This window comes from Protopterus annectens, chromosome 6.part0 (assembly GCF_019279795.1).
Source record: "Protopterus annectens isolate FY-2018-M chromosome 6.part0, PAN1.0, whole genome shotgun sequence".
Taxonomy (NCBI): domain Eukaryota; kingdom Metazoa; phylum Chordata; order Ceratodontiformes; family Protopteridae; genus Protopterus; species Protopterus annectens.
In genome coordinates, this window is record NC_056737.1 from 1,089,100,489 (window position 1) to 1,089,124,364 (window position 23,876).

The 23,876-nt window shown below is 39.2% G+C and overlaps 1 protein-coding gene across 1 annotated transcript in view; it reads right to left on the reverse strand.

Annotated features, from left to right (window-relative positions):
- Nucleotides 1-23,876, reverse strand: part of RPS6KA5 (ribosomal protein S6 kinase A5) — a 1,659,077-nt gene that overhangs the window by 778,927 nt on the left and 856,274 nt on the right. Inside the window, 1 exon segment of the mRNA XM_044073623.1 lies at nt 6,818-6,988. Coding sequence (XP_043929558.1) covers nt 6,818-6,988 — 171 coding nt within the window.

The window sequence follows — 23,876 nt, forward strand, 5'->3', positions numbered from 1 at the left end:
CCTCCCACAAGAAATACAATTATTAACTTTGTCTGACATTGGTCTGAGGCAAGAAAAGTTTCCCCAACGGGGTACTTAGCTTTATAGAAGACTTCAGCTGAAATTCTGTTCGAAAATCTCAGGAGCTGGCCGACTGGCACTTGCGAACTGCTTCTGCTTCGGGCACCGCGCAGTAAGAAAGACTGGAGAAAATGGCGTTGGCTGCCTCTTTTATACCCCTGCCGCACTGACTTCAGGGAAGAAGCGACGACAACAGACGCCGGACAAAGGCTTTGGAATTCAGGCCGACTGCGGCCCGCCTGATGGCAAGATAACCCAAGTGTGATGACTGCAGCAGCATAGCACGATGAACATCTGAGAACAACCTCGGAAACGAGGTCACACCCGCCACGAGAGACCCACCTCCAAAGTAGGAGTCGAGGAAGAGCTCACATCTGTCAAGGTTCCAAGAGTTAAGGATGACTGTGAATAAAAAACTCGAGCTGATCCGAAACTCACGGACCTGACAGCGGAGCTACTGCACTTGGAATCTGAAGGGTTCCGAAGGAACTGAGGAAGTCAAGGCAGATCCTGGAACCAAAGGAGGAAAAGTTGTCAGCACCAGAGCAGCTGGAACTGGGGAGATCGGAGTCGGGGGCTCTTAAGTCCTCAGAGAAGATTAGAGGAGGAAGATGTGGTGGAGTCCTGAGAGAAAATGCCCCAAACTCCAGAAGGCAGAGTGGTCTGGGAAGAGAGAGAGATAGACCCCTGGCCACTAGCAGCTGATCCACCAACCTCATGACTTTGATTTTGTAAGACTCCTGGAGAATCTGACAGATAAATGGAGGAAGATTCTGATCTTTCAAGGAAAGGGCTAGGGAGTTGTCCAAGAAAGGGGTCAATAGAGGAAGAATATCTTGTCCTGGGTGTGCAAGTTCAGCTGGATTTCGGCAACAGAGGTTCCATGGCCTGTGGAAGCATAGATGGCGATAGCAGTACTGACTGGAATGCCAAAGAAATGGTTACCGAAGATGGCAAAAAGATTTGTAGTGCCAGAGACGATGGTGCCAAGGATGTTGTTGGTTCTGAAAGTTTGCAAACCTTAGCTTTTGGCTCCATGGAATCAGCCTGAGTGGAAGACTTATGTTTTTTTGCCACCAGAAACGAAGGCGACAGCGGTACCAAGTGGCCTTTTTTGGTTCCGGAATCAGATTTTGAGGGGGACAAGTCTGTCTTGGATAAGGCCTCCTCAAAAGAGGACTTAATCAGTCCTTTTAGGATTAATTTATTTTTACATTCAGTCAAAAAAAAGGTAAAGATGAAACAGGCATAAACAACAGACACTGGAAGAATGCCCATCGGAAATGGGCATCTTCCGATAGCAGTCCTGGCACTGCTTAAAACTGGTAGTGCCTTTTGGTTTCTCGGCCATGTTGACAGGTCACCCAACAAAAAAGACGTGTCAAAAGAGGTGTGGGTGTGAGTGTGTGTGTGTGTGTGTAATGTATATATATGGGTCCCCTTCACATGGTCGACAGTTCATTTGATCAGCATTTATTTGGTCGACAATTCATATGGTCGACAGGCAGATTTGCCCCCCTCCCCAATGTTGTGCGACCCTGGAGTTGATGTATATAGTTAGGGGGGGTGTGGGGGGCACAGCCCCCCACATAAAACTGCTTGTCGATCAAATGAATTGTCGACCAAATAAAAGTCGGTCAAATGAACTGTCGACCATGTGAAGTAGACCCATATATATATATATATATATATATATATATATATATATATATATCTATACACACACACACACACACACATATATATATATATATATATATATATATATAGACATAGAGAGAGAGAAAGATACACACACACACAAAGGAAGAAAACTACCAACAAGCATAGGCTATGTTACCTAACGAGGTAGAAAGAGAGGGAAAGATACTACCAACAATGGTACTGGAAAATTACTGATTGGTAAGAAAGCACACTCACTCGACAGAAAAGTGAGCAGAAAGGATAATGACTGTATGTATGTATATATGTAAAAAAGAAAGAAAGAAGAAAGTTATACTAAAACTGAAATGTACTATAAAATTTCACTTAGCTGTGAGCGAAAATGACTGACACTTCTTGCGACAAGAGCAGCAAACAAGATCTGAGATAATATGGAAAGGGTACTGTGGGTGGAGTCTTAGCTTGAGAGTTTTTGACTGGAGTGAGCTATGCAACGGTCAAGCCTTTACCAAGGGTCGGAACAGAGCTCCAAACGTAAAGGATAAATGAAGAGACAATATCAGACCTGAGGTTACAGATTTACCTGCAAACTGAAGGATTTAGTGTAAAAAAGCTAACTCTGATAACTTTACAGCAGCCTACAGCAACGGATCCCCACATTAAGGAGAAACCAGTCAAGCAGGAAACATTTGATCAGTTGCCATATGAAGGTACTTTGGAGCCTTCCAGAGGAAACCAATACAAAACTTCTGTTCAAGTTGCACAGCAAGGGAAGGAACAGGAAACTGTGGCAACTCTAACGCAGTCAATGTTGTGGAGTGACAGGTCAGGGAGTTTCAATATGACAGACCAACAGATGACACAGGATGAAACTGAAGAGAATGTGGCACAGGAAAATACTCTGGAACTTTCTGTAGAATGCCCGCAGAAAATGTGCTCTCGATTTAGAAGAAAATGATCTAAGAGAAGAGTTGCTTCATTTAATAGAGATAGACAGACATATTAAGATCAATGAAAGAAATGGACTATAGAAAGTCAATAAAACTCAAAAGTTAGAAGTTTGATAAAACAAATGAAGTAATTAGGACTGTTCACAGAAATTCATGTAATATAAGAGAAGTAAATAGGATATATTACTGTGCAATTAAAGTAATAACAGATAAAGTCATAAAAAAATGAAGGGGAGAAATCAAACGCCATCATGGAATTATCAAATACAGAAACTATAAGGCAATTAAGATTCAAAGAAACTTTATTGTCATTTAGGACCATCAAGTGCAGCCTAAACGAAATTACAAATGTCAGCTCACGAGAGAAATGCAGTGCAACTTACGTAGATACAGCGGTATCAAATAACATAGATACAGCGGTATCAAATAACATAGATACAGTGGTATCAGAGAATAACATAAGAAAGAAAATAACACGTATGACATGCAAGAGGTAGTTCACATTACATAAACACATTCAATACCCATTATCCGACAATAAGTGTCAATATTGGAAGAGTACAAAAGAGGGAACAGATCAACAAAAATACTCAAAGACAGATGTGATAAAAGTAATACACAGTATCAGACCAGATCAAGATCTATCGTGCACTATCACAAACAATAAACTAAAAATATCAGCACAGGCAGAAAAACTTAGAAGACATGCAGATAAATATAAAGAAAAATTACAAAATTAGCAATTTACTGATGAACCCTCAAAAAATTATAGAGAACTGGGAAACAAGGCAAAAGGAAATGAAACACCACTAAAAAGAAGAAATAGATACACTTGGCAGAAATCCTGAGGAACATAAAGATGCTGAATGGGCAGAAGTAGTAAAAGAAAAAATAAGAAGTTCAGATTTACAGGATATGAAATGGGATGAAGTAAAGGCTAGAAAGATTGAAACAAAGTTAAGAAAACCTCCTAACTGGGAAAACTCCGGGCCCAGATGCAGTACCTAAACTTCTGGCTAAAAGTATTAACATGAGGATTTTGCCACAAGTAAGAACCATCTAATATGTGCACCATAATAAGACACCAACTTGGTTAACAAGAGGAAAAACAATACTCCTGTTTAACAGCGAATCTGCAAGATACAATAAAAACTATAGACCAATCACTTGCCTTCCGATGACCTATAAACTATACACTAGAAATGATGCAGACATAGTTTATAGTCATTTAGAAGAAAACTCAATCATGGCAAAAGAACAAAAGGGTAACAAAACAAAGGATCATTTGCTGTTAAAGTCATAACAGAGAACTGTAAAAAGGGGAAGAATCTAAGTATGGCATGGCTAGACTACAAAAAAGCATTTGACAGTATCCTACATTCATGGATAAAAGAGTGCTTGAAAATGTTTACGATATACCCTACACTGATTACATTATAGCGACCATGAAACAGTGGCAAACCATTTTGCAGTTAAGCCACGATAAAGGACAAATTACTATTGTAAGGATAGAAATTCCAAGGGGGATATTCCAGGGTGACTCTGTCACAGCTGCTCTTTTGTCTTGCCCTTAACCCATTAAGCTGTCTACTTAGATTAGGTCGCAGCTACAATTTGGCTACCAGAAAACAACAGTGTAAAGACTTCTCTTCTTTTTGTGGATGACTTAAAGCTGTATAGCTCATCAAATAAGGAACTAAAAGCACAACCCCAAGTAGTCAATTTTTTTTCAGATGATATAAGAATGTCATTTGGTCTTGATAAATGTGCAAAAGCAACATTTAAAGAAGGAAAGCTGCCAACACCAAGAAAATATCAGAATGGGACAGGAATAATGTGAATAAAACTTAGAAAGGAATATTTTAGAATACTAAAATTAATACTGAAAACAGTGCTTACAACTAGGAACAAAGTCCAAGTTATAAACCAATTTGCTCTTCCTGTCATAGCTAGTTTTGGAGTGACTGTCCCAAAAACGTGTTGGATCAGTTGGACAGGAAAACAAGAAGGATACTTCATGCTTATCAAATGATGTATAAAAATCAGTGTATACCAAGGCTATATATTCCCCGTTCTGAAGGAGGTATGGGCCTCCTTGAAATTGATTACATGTAGAGACCTGCAATTGCAGGACTGCATACATATCTGCTGATCTCACAAGACCCAAACATAGTGAAAGTTTTAACATATAAGCAAAATAAGTCTAAGACAACTTCTCTGCTTAGTTTAGCAGAACCATATTGGTGTCAAGCAGGAATGGAAATCAAACCAGACGTATATAAGGATCAGGCAGCAACTGAATGTGCCAAAAAACACAAAAAAAAGAACATAAGATGAAGGATCAGATGAAAAGGCAAAAAATGCAGACAATGCATAAATATACAACTGAATGCGCCAAAAAAAAACAAAAGAAAGAACATAAGGTGAAGGATCAGATGAAAAGGTAAATGCGGACAATGCATAAATATAGTTCCAAGTATAGAAAACCCTTGGAACAACCTCATGTTGATCAGGATCAAATGCAGGAATGGTTAAGGAGAGGTGAATTAAAAGACAAAAGGTTAATATTGGCGGCACAAGGTAGTGGACTATGCACACATTGGTTTACAAAGTCCATTGAAGATGTGTGTTTTGTAAACAGAATTGGAAACGATTGCACATCTTGTTGCTGGTTGCGATATACTAATGGCAGAAGGACTGTATACTGAGAGGCACAATAATGTGGCAAGACTGTTGCACTGGGAATTGTGCAAACATTATAATAATGAAGTAGTTTAAAACCACTGGAAACATGAGGCACAAAGCATTATACAAAATTATGAAGTTTACATCACATGGGATCACCCATTACCAACAGTTGAAAAAATACATGCAAGAAAACCAGATATAGTAGTCAATGAAAAGAAGACAAAAGTAGCATTGATCATTGAAATCGCTACACCTAGTGACTACAGTGTCTTACATACAGAGACACACAAACTCATAAAATACCAGGATTTGCTGGCAGAAATGAGGACAATGTGGAAGAAGGATACATAGTTCCAATTGTAGTAGAAGCAATGGGTCTTATGAAAAAATTTACAATTGTACTTTAAGTTACCAATACATGCAACTCTGTATGAACTGCAGGAGTCAATACTGAGCACATTGCAGGTGCTGTGAAGAGCACTTCTGCCTGACATCAAAGAATGAAGCAATACTAACATCATGAACTTTAATCATATTTTGACTTAGGAGTGGGGTCCATTCTCATCATGGTATTAGAAACCCAAAAGACTTGGAGACATTAAAAAAGTGAATTTAGGAGAAAAAAATACAGCAAAACAGCATACTTTTCAATTATGTACACGCATACAAAAAAGAGTGGCATTTTTTGAAGTCTCATGCACTTTTCTTGTGCAAACCTGGTAATGCACTGCAGTGGGTTTACATTTTTCCCACGGTTGTGCAGCCAATGGGGGTGGGGATGGCGCAGGGGGTTTGCTTACCTGAAAAAAAAATGTTTTCTCTTTTATTATTGAATTTTCAACTTACATTTCAGAATTAAAAAAGTAATTAGGTATGACTCAGTTTGGTAACATGATCTATCACAGATAAATCATCTAAACCAGTCACAACACATTCAATCAGGGAATCATCTCAAAGAAACCTCACTACAAAAAGTCATCTGAGCAAGATCAAAAGGAGTGCAAGTATTTTAAACATTCCATACTTTTCTATTTCTGTTACACCTGGGTAATACAGTGTCAATAAAAGTATTCACACTAAATTCCTGGGGTTTACATAATATTTTCACATTAGGTACAAACAGGCAGCAATGTCAAAATCCTACTTGCACAGGTGATAGTTACTGCTTTTTAACTCTTTTGCTGATATATCATTATTACACTTACTGAGACAGGGTTTTTATCTTATGCAACACTGTGGACCAGCAGCATTCAGACCTCCCAAGACTGTTGGCCCCAGTAATTAACATGCTTTCATTACTGGTTACCAGAGTACTAATTTACTACACATAAAAGTACACCAAGCCGGTTTAGTAAATTTACAAAATCATATTTTTGCAACACAGAAAACATTCTACTGCTTCATTCTGCAATATTTATTGCAATACAGATAATTCATTTTAAGCAGATGCACCTTACCTCAGGTTTAAGGTCTCTGTGGACTACCCCAACATCGTGCATATGGCTTACAGCAGAGACAAGTTTCCTCATGATATGACTGGCCTCTGTCTCACTGAAATGTTTCTTCTTTCGAATGCGCTCAAGTAACTCCCCACCTTTCAGTAGCTCCATCACCAGAAATGTATGCAGCTGAAAAAATATGTATGTACATATGCATTATACAGTTTGAAAAATAAATGGTTCTGCTATCACCAAATACATCTTTCTGGTATGTTGCAAGTATTTCTGTAATGTACACCATTACCTTCAAATTTTATCTCTATCATCATTTTATATTTTGGCTAAAAATTAACTGCTTTGCAGTCTGCGGCAGAATGTGTATCGAGCAAGTGGTAATAAATTAAGTCATCAGCTAAAAAAGCCATAAGCTATGGATTGTTTTTAAACATCTTTATTAAATCATCACATTTTAAGCTGCGACATGATTTTATACACAATAACAGAAAATAAACTGTACTAACTTCTAGAGTTACTGTCACGCAGTATACATATTCTTTTTAACAACTGTCATTCACCCCAGTGTTGCATAAATTGCCCCGGGTTAAGGACAAGATCAGTTTTTTTAGTCTGTCCTTAAGTCAAATTAGTATGCAAGTCAAAACACGTACATGGAACATTCTACTGTACTGCGATACACAGTGCAGTAGAACATTCTTTACAAAAAACATATGTTAAACTTGACTCTTTTTAAGCTTCCCTTCACATTTCTGTACTACAGGCATCACCCACAAATATTTTCCACTCTTTCCTGAACTTTCAGACCTCTGCCAGACCTACTGTCAACTAGACCCTAGTGAGCTGCAATGCCATTTTCCCATTCTACTGTACAGTACAGATCGCCAACACAGTGATCTCTTCTTAACAACTGGATCTCTTGTTTTCCTTGAAGGCAGAAGTAACTGCTCTAACAAGACATGTGAGCAGCTTCACGAACGGGGAAAAGGAAAGTACAACATAATTCTTCATTTTAAGGTAAGATTTGAGCAACTTTAAAGATTTTTATTTATTTTCACATTATTTCCAACATTGCAGCAGTCTGTTCTTATCTATGGGTCGTCTGTAAGTCAGATGTCTGTAACTCAGGGACTGCCTGTATTACATAAATTGCCGAGTTCCTGCTTTCCCTTAAACTTCATGCCTTCTCCTCCTAAACATTATTCTGCACAAACTGCTACAATAAATTCCATTTATTTCTATGAAACTCATCCCTTACCTTTAAAAAATTCCTAGCTGCACTTCTTTTATCTCCTTTAAAATATCCAGAATTTCCTTTAAGTTGGGTATAGAATGGGATTTCCATTGTCAAGTACTTTTTTTTTGCAGCCAATAGCATTAAACTTAGTAAGGTCTTACTATGCCTAGGCAATCTGGATTCTATACTCCAGTTTAAAAGAATCATTTTCACGACCCGAGTAGCCTGGCTGGGCTGAGGTAGCCCGTTTTCAGCAGAGGCCCAGGGGGGAAAAGCTCCAGTAACAAAATAAAGAGAAACATATAAAGCTTAAAGTTGCAAGACGGACATAGAATAACTGAAAGGCAGTTGTATTAGAAAAATCTGCAATAAGTAAAATATAGAATCATTACATATTAATAAAAACAATTTGGCATATACATTTATTGGCAGAAGAAATAAGTGGTGGTGGGGAGATATTTTTATAATCTACAAACTTGTTAACCCCACCCCCCACAAAAAGTTTCCAATTGCCTCTCTCTTCTCCATTGCATTGCCAGCATTTACTATCGACCTTAGGAAAAATCATCTGAAGTCTACTTGGGTTATAAAAATACCTATACAAACAATTCCAGGCAAAACCGTAAACCTTCTGGGCCTGACTGCATAAATGAGGAGCCTTCCAATTTTTTCCCACTGTTATTTTGTGAAATACCTTTCCATTTTCCTTCCCCAGTCTCTTTTAACATTCTTTTATGCTTATATTTTATCATACAATATTTTACAAGCCCTACTAATTATTTCTTTTTTAACAGGTAATGCTCTAGATTCAACCAAAAAGTTTACCAAAGCTGGTCTTTTATTTAGCACTCACCTATCCCATTCTCTAACTATACTCATATCAATCCCTAATAAAAAGGCAGTCTCAGAACTATAGTCCAGATTTGTTTGTTTGCAATGACTTGTTTCAGTTGCTATTTCCAACAGTTAGTTCTAGCCCCCTCCTGCCTGTTTTCTATATTCTTACTTGAAAGCATCCCTACTAGTAACATCTCTTTTCTTAGTTCCCAGGTTGGTTTTGTTCTTAGAATACCTTCTGCTACTTTATGAATATAAATTCTGTATGGTTCTTGTTAATCTTCTTAAGGACTCACAAACAAAATTTTACCCTTTCTTTATCTTTCACCCTCAACTGTTTCCTCATCAACCTTTTCCACTTTGAGTTACAACTTTCTGCTTAAATTATGTACATGAGGCTTAACACTGTAGCCTTAAAAGTATCCCTTCAAATCCAGTAGGCCTAAACCACTTTGTTTTTTTGTTTTTTTTAATTTCTCCAAATCTTTTGTGTTCCTAATACCATGACGAGAATGGACCCCATTCCTAAGTCAAAGTACGATTAAAGTCCATGAAATTAGTATTGTTTCACTCTTTGATTCATAGGTAGGTATTAGGCTATCGGCCCTGGGGCCTATATAAGCCTAGCCAAAAACGTTCTCTGGCTTTCGCCACCCAAGAAAGTTATTTTCCTGCGCCCCTGTCTAGCAGAGCCACAAAAGTGATCACAGGCGTGAATTTCCTCTTTCCCATCCAATTGTCGAGACTTTTCTTACAGAGGATTAATGAAGAGCTTTGCTTGACATGAATGGGTAGTCTGTTCCAGAGCATGGGAAGTCTCTAGGACAGGAATCTATCACTCCAGCATGTTCTGTTTATTGTGGTGGCAAAGTTTAGGTCCCTGGAGTGTGTGGCTCGGAGGGATTGGGGTTTCTTTAAGTGTATCATGTCAAACAGATCTGGGTTTGATATGGCTTTGTATATTAGGCAGAGGCTGCCTCTGAGTAGGCAATAAGCGACGGAGCAGAGGTGGAGTTTTTTGAGATGGTCTGTGTATGGCATCTGTTTGAGGCCGATAATCCTCTTAGTGAGGTATTTATGTGGCCTTTCTAGTTGTTGTTAATGTCTTGCGAGGTACATGCCAAACGGGGCACTGTATTCTAAAAAGGGTCTAATGAGGGATGAGTAGTGAGGAACAATGACCTCTTTTTTTTCTGGAGGTGAACCCCTTTGTGATGAGGTGTGCCACGTAGGGTTTCCTGACTACTGTGGCGATGTGACTATCAAAGGAGAGACTACTATCCACCTGTGTCCCAAGATCTCTTATCACACTTTCGGTGTTTAGTAGGCTACCGCCTATGTGGTAGTTCATGGGTACAGTGTTTTTCTCAAAGGGGATGACAATGCACTTCTTGGCATTGAGCTTGAGGCCATGACTTTGACACCAAGCATCAATCTCAGTGAGGCCCCTTTGTAGAATGTCCACATCATTAGGCGATTCTATTATAGCACCTAGTTTGCAGTCATCTGCGAACTTCATTAGCCAAAGACCTGCTGTATTAGCCTGGACTTCTGAGAAGTAGATGCCAAACAGGAGAGGACCCAGGACAGAGCCCTGTGGTACTCCACTTGTCACTGGTCTGAAGTTGGATGTAGAGTCGGCTACTTTCACTGTGTGGGTTCTGTCAGTGAGCCAGTTGGCCACCCATCTTGTGACACTGGGATTCCCAGTCTAGTGAGTTTATCTATAATTCTAAAGTGGGGGATGGTGTCGAAAGCCTTGGCGAGGTCAAGATAGGCTGTGTGCACCACCTTACCCTCATCCACGGCGCTGGTGACTTCTTCAAAAAAGTCACTCAGGTTTAGGAGACATGACCTTACCTTTTACAAACCCAAACTGAGTGGGATCCAGAGTTTGGAGGTTACCTATGTCCTTGTTTATAAGTTCCAAGATGATAAATTCCATGGCCTTGCAGACCAGCCTCGTCAGGCTAATGGGAAAGTAGGTCCCGGGCTCCGTGGTAGCACCCCCTTTGTAGAGTGGTAGAACTGTCGCTGTGTGCCACTCAGTAGTTACAAAGTCTGAAGTGAGGCTATGATTGAACATGGTACTTTGGTGGGGTGCCAGTTCATTCTGTAGTTTGTGCAGAACGCAGCCTGGGATGTTGTCAGGTCCCATGGATGCTGTGGTCTTGGCTTTGGAGAGTGTGGTCTTTACTTATGCAGCTGTTATTACATGAGCTTTGCATTCTTCCAGTATAGTGGTGGACCCTTTGGGGGTGAAGTATGCACTGAACCTATCTGCCAAGATGTTGGCAATATCAGTTGGTTCTGTATATCTAGTGCCATTGTGCTGTAGTTCAGAGCAGATCTGAGTATCGCCATTGAGATTCTTGACATAGCTGTAGAATGCTTTCTGGTTGCCTTTAGAATCAGTGGAGATTTTACTTTCATAACTAGCTTTGGAGGATTTTATGAGGGATCTCAGCTTCTTACTGAGGCTGACGAGGGAGTTCCTGCAATCAGGGGATTTTACTCTTTTTTGCAATAGCTTCTTCTTTCTGTTGTATAGTTTATGGCAGGGGACCACCAGATTGGCTTCCTTTTTTGGAGGATACTGTCTTGGTTCTGTTGAGGATGGCATGATCCATGCACTTGTGTATGTGCTTATACAGTGCATTTGTATAGGATTCAGCAGTCGTACCTCTATTTCCCGTCTGTATGGGTGCCACTTCTGTCTTAAGAAGCATGAAATTGGCTTTGGAGAAGTTTTTTTATGGTGGTTTCCTTAATGGGGGGTGAGGGCGGGATATTGATATCTAGAGTGATTAGCGTGTGGTCGGATCTGACCAGCGAGGGAGTTGACATCTGACGTGGAACATTGGCTGCCCATATTGGTAATGACCAGGTCCAGGATATTGCTGCCCCTGGTGGGGGTATGGTCATGCTGATGCAGGGCACTGTAATTTATGAATTCCAGAAGGTGATGAGCAAATGAGTTAGTACATGAGTAGTTTTCCCAGCTGATGGTAGGGTAGTTGAAATCACCCATTATCAGGGAATTGGGCTGTACCTTAATACTACCCAGTATATCAAGAAATGTGGAGTGGGCATCCTGGGGCATGGTTTGGGATCTGTAACAAGCTACAATCTGGACTGCAGTTTTGCCCAGTGTTAGTTGCACTTAGATAATTTCGGATGCATTATGTTGAGCAACTAGCCTGGAGGTGTGGATATCCTTAATGAATATGGAAACACCTACTCCTTTAGTGTTTCGGTTCAGGTTAGGTGGCCGAAAGGTGTGGTATGAGTTGTAGCCTGGTAATACAGGGGTGCTCTCTGGAGCCTTGAACCAGGTCTCACACAGATGTCGATATTCTCCATTTTAAGGAGTGCCTCGAGTGAGTGCATTTTGAGGTTTAGACTTCTAGCACTGAGTAGCATTACCCTCAGATTTTGCTTGCTTATACCTGGTACGGTGGTGAACTGCCTATTGAACCTTGCTTAAAAAAGGCACTATAGGGGTGGCACGGGCCTTAGCCAGTATCCGGAATCCCAGGGGTGACAGGTGCAGGCCATCTCTGGCAAAGCATCGTGGTCTGTCGAGCATGTCGTCCCAGGTAGACAGACAGCAAATCCCCTTAGAATGACACCAGAAGCTTAGCCAATTGTTGAAGTCAATTATTTTGTCCTTGTATTGTGGTATCATTCTGGGTGATGGCAGGAAGCTACTCAGGGATAGGGTCATACCTGCATGGGCTACATGATCCAAGAGCTCCTCCAGGTCTCTCTTCATGTAGTCCAGGGAGGTATGTCTCAGGTCATTCACACCACCATGGGCAATGACAGAGTCATATTTGTACTTGTTGTGGAGTGACCCGAGTGCTTGTGTTATGTGGTGGATCCTGGCAGCTGACAGTAACTTTCTCCTTGTTTAGCCTGGCGAGTGGGACATCAGTGTACCTGACTATAGAGTCATCTATGACTAGTGTGTTGGGTACATTGTTTTGCCTTATAGGCTGAGGTTGAGTGGCACACTGATTTTGCAGGCTGTGTGCCATTTGGGTAGTGTTGGGGGGTGGTGGTTGCTTGCGTTTCAGCTTTGTAGATCTCTGTTGTTTGGGCAGATTTTTAGCCTCCGCGAATGTAGGTGTGTGTTTTGTGTTACTATGTGTGGCTTTAGGTGGTACATGTTTTGATGGACTATGTGTTGAGTGTGGAGTGGTGCAGGTATTTACCTTCTCCTCTTGACTGTCTAGTACAGTCTTGGCTGAGAGAGAGATTGGCTTCCAGTTCGGCTATATAAGTGCATCTCTCACAGGTTGTAGTGTTGGGTGGTAGGAGGAGAGGGTTGTCAATGTACATGAGGCAATTGCTACATTGCCCCAAGACGCCCAGATTCATCAGGTGGACAGGGGAAAATACTTTGAGCTGACCCTTAGACATGCCTGCATAAATGCTTATTAATTTAAACAAAACAGTGCAAGAAACTTCTCTGAAAGATTTTCAGTCCCTATATCTCTAGTTAATCACTGTATATTAATCAGACCAGACAATAGTAGTAGAAGTAGCGAACTTATACTCGTCAAGTAAAAAAAAAATAATAAAAAATATATAACTGAACAGAATTACTAAGTAATCGAAAGTAATCCAAGCAAGGCAGGCAGTCTGTTTCCAGTCGAAAATCCTGCTTTCTAAATAAATTATATATATATATATATATATATATATATATATATATATATATACATATACTTTTTATCAGGCAAGGGTGTGGTTTACTGTGATGTAAAACAAAGTGTTATTGGTACAAATGTTAAATTCACATCCCTTCCCCTATCAGTGTGACATTCGAGCTGGTCCTGCCCTACTTAGTAGCTGTCGTAATAAAATAAGCCTTATGTACTTTAAATAAAATGTATAATGATGTAGTAACTCTTATTTAACCAGATTATTAAGTAGATTATAAAGTCTATGATTTTATCCAAGACAATATACTACATGGCTGGAAATATATCAACCTTAGTCCATTTGGCAATCAAAAAATATATACATACACACTTTCCATGTAAAAAATCAATTGTAAAAATCAAATTCTATTTTCATAACCTATCGTTAACAAAGATCACTTTCGTCCTTCTAGACTTCTTCAGGTCTATGTACAAGAACCCAAAAAACTATCTATAAAAATATTATTGTATAATTAGTATTGTTATTACACATAATTTTGAATAAAGTGGAAGAAAGAGAACTAGAAAAAAATAATAAGAAAAAATGTATGATGATGGAAACGAAATATACACTTAAATTACAGCTGATTTAAAATGGTATTCAAAACCAACTGGTAGAATAAAATAAAATTAGTCATGTAAACAATGTGGCAATTTTCTAAGTTCCAGCACACTTTTAATTGAAGAGTAGTAGTTTAGTCCAGGCTTCCTAAAAGAGTTCAGCTTTAATTGCCACACGAGTTCATGTTTCTCCAGAATATTCGGGATGTCTCCTTCAAGATCACCCATGTCTATGCGATCCAGGATCTGGAACTTAAAATTTTATGAAGAGAAAGGTGTTTGGCTAGTGCATTGTTTTTACATCCAGAGTGGCTTTCTGACAGATGACATGAAATCCTATGCTTGAGTTTATTTACAGCCTTGCCCACGTAGAATACATCACATTCATTGCACTGTGCCCCGTAAATTACTTTTGTAGTGTTATAGTCACCCCCTGCACTGGTCTTAATGATTTTGTTTATTGCACTGTGCCCCGTAAATTACTTTTGTAGTGTTATAGTCACTCCCTGCACTGGTCTTAATGATTTTGTTTAAATAAGGGCAATAAAAACTATCACCTTGCTGTATAAAAATACAAAATGTACAATTAGTTTCACATCTTTTAGTGTTTCTCTCATATGGTCTAGGTTTAAATTCAATAAAACTTCGAATGTTCCTGGTCTTCCTATAAACAAAGGATTGGACTTCACCTAAGATGTTAATCAGAAAAGGGTTTCCTGTGACAATGTCCCAGTTTTCTTCAATAACATTTTTGATACTGTGATAATCCAAAGTGTATGTCAGGATGCAGCTATTTTTACATTTGTTATTCTCTGTGGAATTTCTTAACATTCCCGTACTGGGGAGGTTGAGTGAATGTGCTTCAGTCCTTTTCAGTTCTATAATGGGTTCCAAGAGTTTTTTTTAACATTTGACTTTCATAGCCTCTCATTAGAAAATCATTCTCTAAATTGTTCAGGCTTCTCAAAATGGTTCCATCCCTGTGGTAATAGCCCTGGGACTTCACTACATTATACTTGTTTTTTGTAGAATGTAGGCTTTTACTGAGGAGTAATAAGTTAACCCTTCTTGATTTTCTGAATAGATCAGTGGTGATTCTGTTATTGGTGGTGTCCTTGTAAATCTGCATATCTAAGAAAGTGGTTGAAGTATAGCTATGGGAAGAAGTAAACTTCAGGAAGGGAGTTGTTTGATTGAGGTAAGTGATGAAATCTCCAAGCTGCAAGGTGTCACCTTCCCCACACAATAAAGATGTCATCAATAAAACGTAAATAGCATGTGATATGCTGCATGTAGTCTGTGGTGTTTAACACAAAGTCCTCCTCCCACTTGCACAGGGCTATGTTAGCTATGCTGGGAGCCATGGCAGCCCCCATTGCTATACCAGTTTTTTTGTCTGCAGTGTTTGCCACTGAAAATAAAGAAATTGAAGTCCAGTACAAGATTAATGAGCTTGCTTATCTTTTGCAGTTGTGCCTGTATACCTTGATTATGTTTCTTAAAAGACTCCATAGCTGTTGTTATACAGTAATTGTGAGGGAGCACTGTGTACAAGGATTCCACATCAGTAGCTAATAAAATACTGTCAGCTTCCACTGTAATGTTTTTTATTTTCCTCAAAAATTCCATTGAATCTCTTATGTATGACTTATTCTTTTCTGCTAAAGGTTTCAGCAAGTAATCAAGATAAATGGCTTAGGCTTCACTAAGGGAACCTCCACATGCCACCACCGGTCTATAAGGTGGGTCTACTCTGTTCTTGTGTGGCTTTGGTATTCAAAAAAAGTAAGGTAAATGTGGGGATGGGCTCCACAAATAATTATAAAGATTTTCAGTAATACGTTTTTCTTCTCATAATGTGGTGGGATTAGTGTTCCATAAACCATATGCTCTTTTTATGTCATCCATGGTAAACAACTCATAAAATCTGTTATCCTCCAGCATGTTCTCTATCGTTTGGTTGTAGTTAGTGGTATCAGTCACAAGTATACCTTCTCCCTTTGTCTGCCTTCATTACACACCTGGATTTATCATTACCGAGCTCAATCAATGCTTTTCTTTCTCCCTGTGTTGTTATAAATTTTTTTCTTAGGAGTTTTTTTTAAAGAGTTTCCTGATATCCATCTGACATTTCACTTCGAAAGCAGCTAATGTTTGATGTAGTGGTGGACAATAGTTGCTAGGCCTTTTTATAGTTTCATCAATATGCTTATTTTCAATGTCATTACTTTTGCCATGAAACTGTACCCTTAAGTTGAGCTTCCTCACAAACATTTTAAGGTCTATCAGTACCTGAGCAACCTCACTCCCGCAGCTTGGTACAAAAGTAAGTCCCTTTGGACAACACACTTTTTTCATCTTCAGTCAGTGCTTTAACAGAGTGGTTTCAGATAAGTAGAACACCCGTTATTGTGGCACCTGTTATTGTGGCTGGTTCCTCCATCTGAGCCTGGGATCTGGGTTGTAGTTGAGGTTCCAGTCGGGATTGCCCAGGTATTGTATTTCCCTTACCCCTGATGGTGCCTTTTAATTAATTAATGTGCTTATTAATTTAAGTAGTAAAAACTGTTTTCCTCCTAACAAGTGAGGAAAGTTGAGTGCTGCAGTAATTTGTACATTATTTAGTGCTTGCAACGAGTTTTGAACAAGTGTTGAGCACAAGGAAACAGTTTTGAGTGCTAAAACTAGAAAACTGGCTAGTTCTATGGGAAAATTAGAAGAGCAGACTTTCTGGCACCGGGAACAGTTTAAACCAAGTTAAACGGTGCTGCGTGATGTGCAAAACCGCGCAAACATGGGTTTTTAAACAGAAAGATGAAAGGGATAGAAATAGCCCAAAATGGCCATTAAAACTACAGATTCTGAGCTGAAACCACTCCTCCAGTGACAGATAGGCTGCTCACAGCTCATCACTCTCACTGATGAACAGAGAAGCTTCCTTCTATCTTAGTAAGGTCTGGGCAACACAGAAACTACAAAATAGCCCAAAATTCAGACTCTACTGGTTATAGAAAGGTGGGAAACGAGTAGAGAGACAGGATTTTTTTTAATAATTAAAACAGATACAGTGAAACAATCACTTTTAAAGCAGAAAAATGGCTATCACACTTGAGTGTTTAGCCCTCAACAGTTGAAAAACACTTAAAAACGATCACTTAGACCAGTTTTATAAACTGTAACACCACCACAGGAATAGGGGGGGAGCCAGTTTCAGAACAGATGAGAAAACAGCAAACAATGTCAGCAAAGATATACAATAATTCAGTCAGGCAAAAATTAAGACAATGCAGAACTCTGAAAAGTGCCAAGAAATATACTTATCAGCGATATATTTCCAAATTGTTTGAGAAGCACTCCAGTCAGAACACAAGGAGTTTCTAACAGGCCATTTACATTTCAAGGCAATATTAGCAAAGCACATGTTCTGCACATCACAGATTTTGAATGTATGTTTCCAACTTTACTTACATGCATACACTAATTCAGGCAGGCTGATCTTGTATGTAGTTGCTTCTTCTCATCAATGCTTGAAAGCATGCCACATCTTCTCAAGACGTTTCCCTTCAACAGAAATACTCAGACAAAACTGAATACATTTTTAATCCCAAACCTCTTTTAACTCACAGAAAATGATTTATATTTTACAAAAAGGGACATAACTCCTCCATACACGAACAGTTACCCCAAAATTATGCTGAAGTTCATGTTACAGACACTGTTTTTGCTGAACACAGACTGCTATCTGTTCCTATCTCCATTTCCCTCCCAGATGTGAAGAACTTGCAAGCTTTTAATAAACATTACCTTTTAGCCTGAAGACGTAGTGCACTATGATGTATTACATTATTAAGGCTGCTTGGGGAGGCAATTACTTGTATAACTACTCACGCTCAAAAGTTTCAAACTTTGTCATGTGGCATAAGAGTGTTAAAGCCCTGAGTAGTGCCCAGGCAACCCTGATTTGATTAGTGGCTCTGGAAAGAGAAGCAAGATGGGATGGGCGTCCCCATACTGGGTGGGAAGGTGCCTGTCCCTAAGGAGAAGTGTAATCCAATGAGGGTAGTTGATGAATGAGAGGTGTGAGAAAAGGGAGTGGGTAGAGCATATAAAAAAAACAGAAGCAAAGATGGCTGAGCCTAACGCCTTTAGGAGCCACAACTCAACCCAGCAACACTGGGGAAGGTCTGGGGGGCAGACATATGGGTGATAGATACATCAATGATTAATTGCAACTGCAGGCTCCTTGTCTTTAATGAAAACAAGGTGCTAATAGGAGAAAAATATGTAGTACCTTTGCAAATGCAGAAAAGAACACATATGGATTTCACTTAAAACATGGTATTCAGAGCCGTCATGATTAATTGCTTGCACCTGCATATTCTATGTTTTCAGCTAAAAGCAGATTGTATTTGTGATAAAGGGAGATACTGCCAGCCCAGCTACCTGGAATGTTGTACATAATTATATGTCATTTGTGAATATCAACATGATTCATATAAGATGATTGTGTTACAACTATATTAGAACTGCATGTCATGTGTATAACAAACTTGTTTGTACAGACGTGTGTTGAAAAAGGTTTTTGCAAAGTTCTTGAAATGTAGCGACAGTGTGCTCTACTGGAATAGAAAAGCAATGTACATGCACTTTTGTAACTGTTTAAATGTATGTATTTTAACAGTGGAAACTGGGATACAGGAAGTTAGCCTCATTCTAGTAAATTTTAGAAAAATAGCTGAAATTAAATTACTTTACAGGCTAGGCTGGAGACACAGTGTGCGCCGAGAGGCTTTGTGTATTGTCTTGGAAATGTTTTATTGTTTTATGATTTCCAGCATTTGCCAAAGATCTGAGGAAAAGCCCTTGTCTATGTATTTTTAGAAGTAGATGCTAAGTGGTACTAGCTGCCATCAATGGTTGTTTTGAGCCTGAGGACTAAAAGCCAGATGAGAAGAAATGATGTCATTCTGCAAGCTAGCCCAGTAGTAATATTTGAGATATTAATTCGAGAGGTCTCTTTGAGAGGCATAGCATTCTGTATTCTGTCATGGACCTGACAACCACTATTACAAGATCCATTCACCACACATCTGCCTTGCTCTATATGAAGTAAGCTACTAGGGAATAGTATAATTCTCTTAGATATAGTCAGGAATATAGCAAAGCTTAGTTTAGATATATTTCTTTCTTTATCTGAAACTGTCCTGCAATGTTGTTTTAAATATTTCCTGTGATTTTGAAATCTGATGTCACTGTAAATATATATTTAGTATTGTTTTGTTCTTTTATTCTTTATTAATAAATATATTTAGACCTTTCCCTGTGGTTGATCTGTCTAGAGATATTTAAGTTCTGAGAGTACTTGCATATTTATTTGGTGACACTGTCTAGGCCAATCCTAAAAGCCTTGCTCTTGGTCAAACTACCATTTGTAGTAATAGTAACATTACACAGTAAGATCGACACCCTTTGTTAAGGGCCTTAAAGTAATTGATAAGGAGTTGGCTGATGGCAGTGATAACTACCTTATAAGTCTGGGCAAAAGGGGGCATAGCTACTAAACCTGTGCCAGGCTTTCCCAGGGGTGTGTGTGTTTGCATAAATCAAACCTCAATGAGTATATGTGTTAGCTACTTGGGTAGGGACACGAAGCACTGGTTGGACAGAGAAGGTGCTACAGGTCTTGGCCAGTCAGCTGAGATCTCAGTTCCATAGCTATGCCAGTGGAGAGCCTTATTGGGGATCTGGAGAAAGAGGGAGCAATCAGCCCCAGACTGACTGTGGTTTCTATGTGCTCTTAAGGGAAAATGTACATGATGCAGACCGCTGCATCTGGTAATACTGCATGTGTACCTCATCATCCTCTCAGTGTACGTCCCCAGTTACCAGTGGTGAGGATTGAGGCTCCTTGATTACTGATCCAGTGGTGGAGTGTCACAGTACTGAAAAAGACAACCTCTAGCACCTTTGCAAAGGAACTTCCATTTTCAAGTTTTTCATAATTTTCTCATTTTCAAGGATATTTGCTTAAAATTTGTCTATGGCTTAAATTACGGCCATTTGTGTAGACAACCAGGTCTGTACAAACATAAGAAATTATCTTTTAATTCTAAGTATAACATGATAAATTCATCTTTCCATGCCTTAAAGCAACCCAAGATCACATCATTATATTAGCTTTAACTTGCTTCTTTACAGACCTTCTTTTCTTGTTATAGTCTAAAGTAGGGATACATTACAATTAGGAAAAACACTTTCTTACATTAATATCACTGGCATATGCAACAGCCACTGATAAAACTGCCCAACCTCACATTTAAAATACTTCTGACTCTATACTATGCAAAACTATTTGACAGTGTACCATGCATATTACATAATTAGCATTTTATAAAAATATTAAAAACTAATTTGCTTATTTACTCAGTTATTCAGTGTCTTTCTAAACATTAATGGCACAAGGAGGAATTTATGTTTTACAGTTATCCCAACAATTTAAATGCAGTCAACATGCATCCAGTCTTTTTCAGACACTTTTTGAAGAACCATACTCCATGTATCCAAACTACATCCAATGGGACTGATGATTTTTTTTTGTCTGAGTGTTTCTATTCAAGGGAAAATCTGAGAAAATGTGGCATGGTTTCAAGCTGTGATGAGAAGAAACTTCACTAAATACACACTGTCACTGGTCATCTCACTGATCCACTTGACCTCCAGATATTGGTTTCTGATTCAAGTCCAAAATACTCCTGATTCTTCTGGTTAGCTCCTAGACTTTTTGTGTTCAAGCATTTCCTCTGGAACAAAGATCAAAGTTTAACTGGCAAAGTCTCTCTTTGAGCTCTGTTACAGTCAGAATGATGATAAGCAGAGTTCACTACAGCCTTACAGCTTGCTAGCCAAATCTTTGTTGGCTAAGCATGTATTTGCACTGCTAGAAAAAAAAAATTCTGAGGACAGCTAGACACAACAACCTGAATCTAATATTTGCCACTCAACATCTATTTACTGTAGAGCTAAACTTGCTTTGTTTCTACCTGGTGAAAAACTAATAGTAGTTTTCCACAAACATTTTGGTGTCTCTAATTTTAAATAATCTTCCCTTCTGCAACAGTTTTTGCAACTCTTTCTGCTGGTATAACTGCAACTCTACTATTATAACCCTTGCCTGTTTTCCAATGGCCACAGTAGAAGCATATGCATTATGTGACCTCCCAATTAAGATAATCCTGTTGCAGAAAGTACAGTTGCATAAGTCCTACCTATATGTAACAATAGATAACAATAGATGTCAGAATTTCATACTGTCTAGGTGGCATACGGATTTTCTGCCTGCACAAACTCCACAGTGACAGCTTCCCAGAGCTTAGAATCTCCTACTCTGACTCACTGTGACACGATATTGGCTAAGCCCATCTCATCAGGGGAAGCCTAACCCCTGCCCCAAGTCAGTTATTCAGGCTTTTAATGCTAAGTAGGACGAACAAAGACCAGTAGTAAGAATTGCCTGAAACCAATGAATTCACAGCAATAAAACACCAACACAAATACCCAAAGCTAACCAACAGCACAAGACTGGATACCATCAAAATATATACAAAATAAGGGGGATGGTGGGTGGGTGCTGCCAGTGAAACAGCGTGAAATTTGAATATCATCTGTTAGAGATGAGTAGGACTTATACAACTGTATTATGTTCATCATTCACACTGCCTCAGGGGCATATGGGTAGATTTCCAAAGCTTATCCTACCTGATAGGAGGAAGGATAAGGATCCCCTGAAGAATAGTCCACACAAAGCTGACTCTAGAACTTGAGAAAGAATCTACTTCGTAGTGCTTTGTAAAGGTAAGAACAGAGGACCAAGTTGCTGCCTCCAGAAAGCTTCAAGAGTCCACACCTTTCCAATATGTCATCGAAAAGGATAACATTTTGGTGGAATGTGCCTTACCTTATCTGGAATATATTTACCATGGTGGGAGTAACAAAAAACAATAGCAAAAGACAACCAATGAGCAATTGCTTGCTTAGAGACAAGCTGACCGTTTTTAGACCCAAAACAGAAAATATACAGCTGTTTAACTTTCCTGAAGGACTTGGTTCTGTAAATGCAGTATCTGGGCTGCCTGTACATATCCAAACCATGCACAATCTTCTCTCCTTTGCCTTTAGGTTCCTTATGGAAAGTCAGATATGACTGGCTCACCATAAGAGTTTGCAGCAAAATAAAAAAATACAAAGGAGGATGGAGGGAGGGAATGGTTGCTGCGCAGTGATCATTCAAACATTTACTGTTATGTTTACTTACACAACTATACTATATTCATCATATTGATCATTGCTGCAGTAGCCTTAACTGTATGGGCAGATTACTTTAGCTTAGTACATTTGGGTGGAGGAAGGGGAAGGGTCCAAGAGTCCCAGCTTTCTAAAAGTATGAAGAGAGGACCAAGTTGTTACTTCTAGAAAACTTCTAGAATCCAACCATTTCCAAAAAGCCATATATGAAGCCAATATCATGGTACAGTGTGGAATAGTTTTGTTGTGCTAAGAACAACAAAATGTAACATTATGAGACAACCATTTAGAAATGGTCTGTTTTGACACAGATTGTCCATTCTTCACACCTTCACAAGAAATGAATAACCGATCAGCAGATCTGAAAAATATTGTTCTATCAAGACAGCACCAGACTTTTCTGTGGACATCCAAAGTACAGAGTATCCTTTCTCCCTCATTTTTAGGTTAAGGAAAGAAAACAGGGATATGGACAGTTTGGTTTAAAGTAAACTGAGATACCACTTTAGGCATAAAAGAAACCCTGTCTCTTTGGAAAAGGGAAATACAGTTAACTCACTGTAAGAGATTGCAATTCAGACATTCTTCTTGCAGAGATTACAGCTATCAATAAAAGTGTTCCATGTTTAAAAAACACAAGTCAGACAGAGGAGCTGGCTACAATGGAGCAAGTGTTAGCTTCTCTAACAAAAAATGAAGATACTAAGTAGGAGTCACCAGTTTTTCTTGAGATCCCTAAAGTAAAACCCCTTTCAAATATGTCTGACATGAGAATGCACTGAAAGGAGGATCCATGGACAGATATGCAAAAATGTCCCAGAAATGTACCTTGACGGAGGAGTAAGAAAGGCCAGAGGAAAGTAATTCATTGTAAAACCAGAGCATCACTAGCCCTGAATGTAGGCTGGCTATTTTGCTGACACAATCTAGAAGCCTCTTCCATCTGCGAATATATGATTTTCTAGGAGCAGGCTTTTTGCCTCCATTAGTGCCTGTTGCATAACCGTAGTAAACAGAAACCTAAAGGAAATTAAGACCTTATCAGTCAAACAGTTGAAACTGATTGGGATGGGGTACATCAAACACTCCTGTTCTTGTGCGAGTAGATCAACACTGTGAGGAAGCTTGGGGTAACTCTCCCTGGCCATTGCCAAAAGAAGGGATAATCACTTGCCTGGGCCAGAAAGAAGTCACCACAGTGACCTTGATAGATTCCTTCCGAATCTTCAGAAGTACCCTGGACATCAGTGGAAAAGTATATAGGAACATTCCTATCCAAAGAAAAGAAAATGCATCTGTTTCCCAGGCCTTCTTGCATGGAGTTATGTTGCAAAACTTTGCCAGCTGATTATTCAGAGAGGGGGCCGAGAGAGCTACTTGAGAAATTCCCCGTTGATGGATCAAATCTTGGAAGACC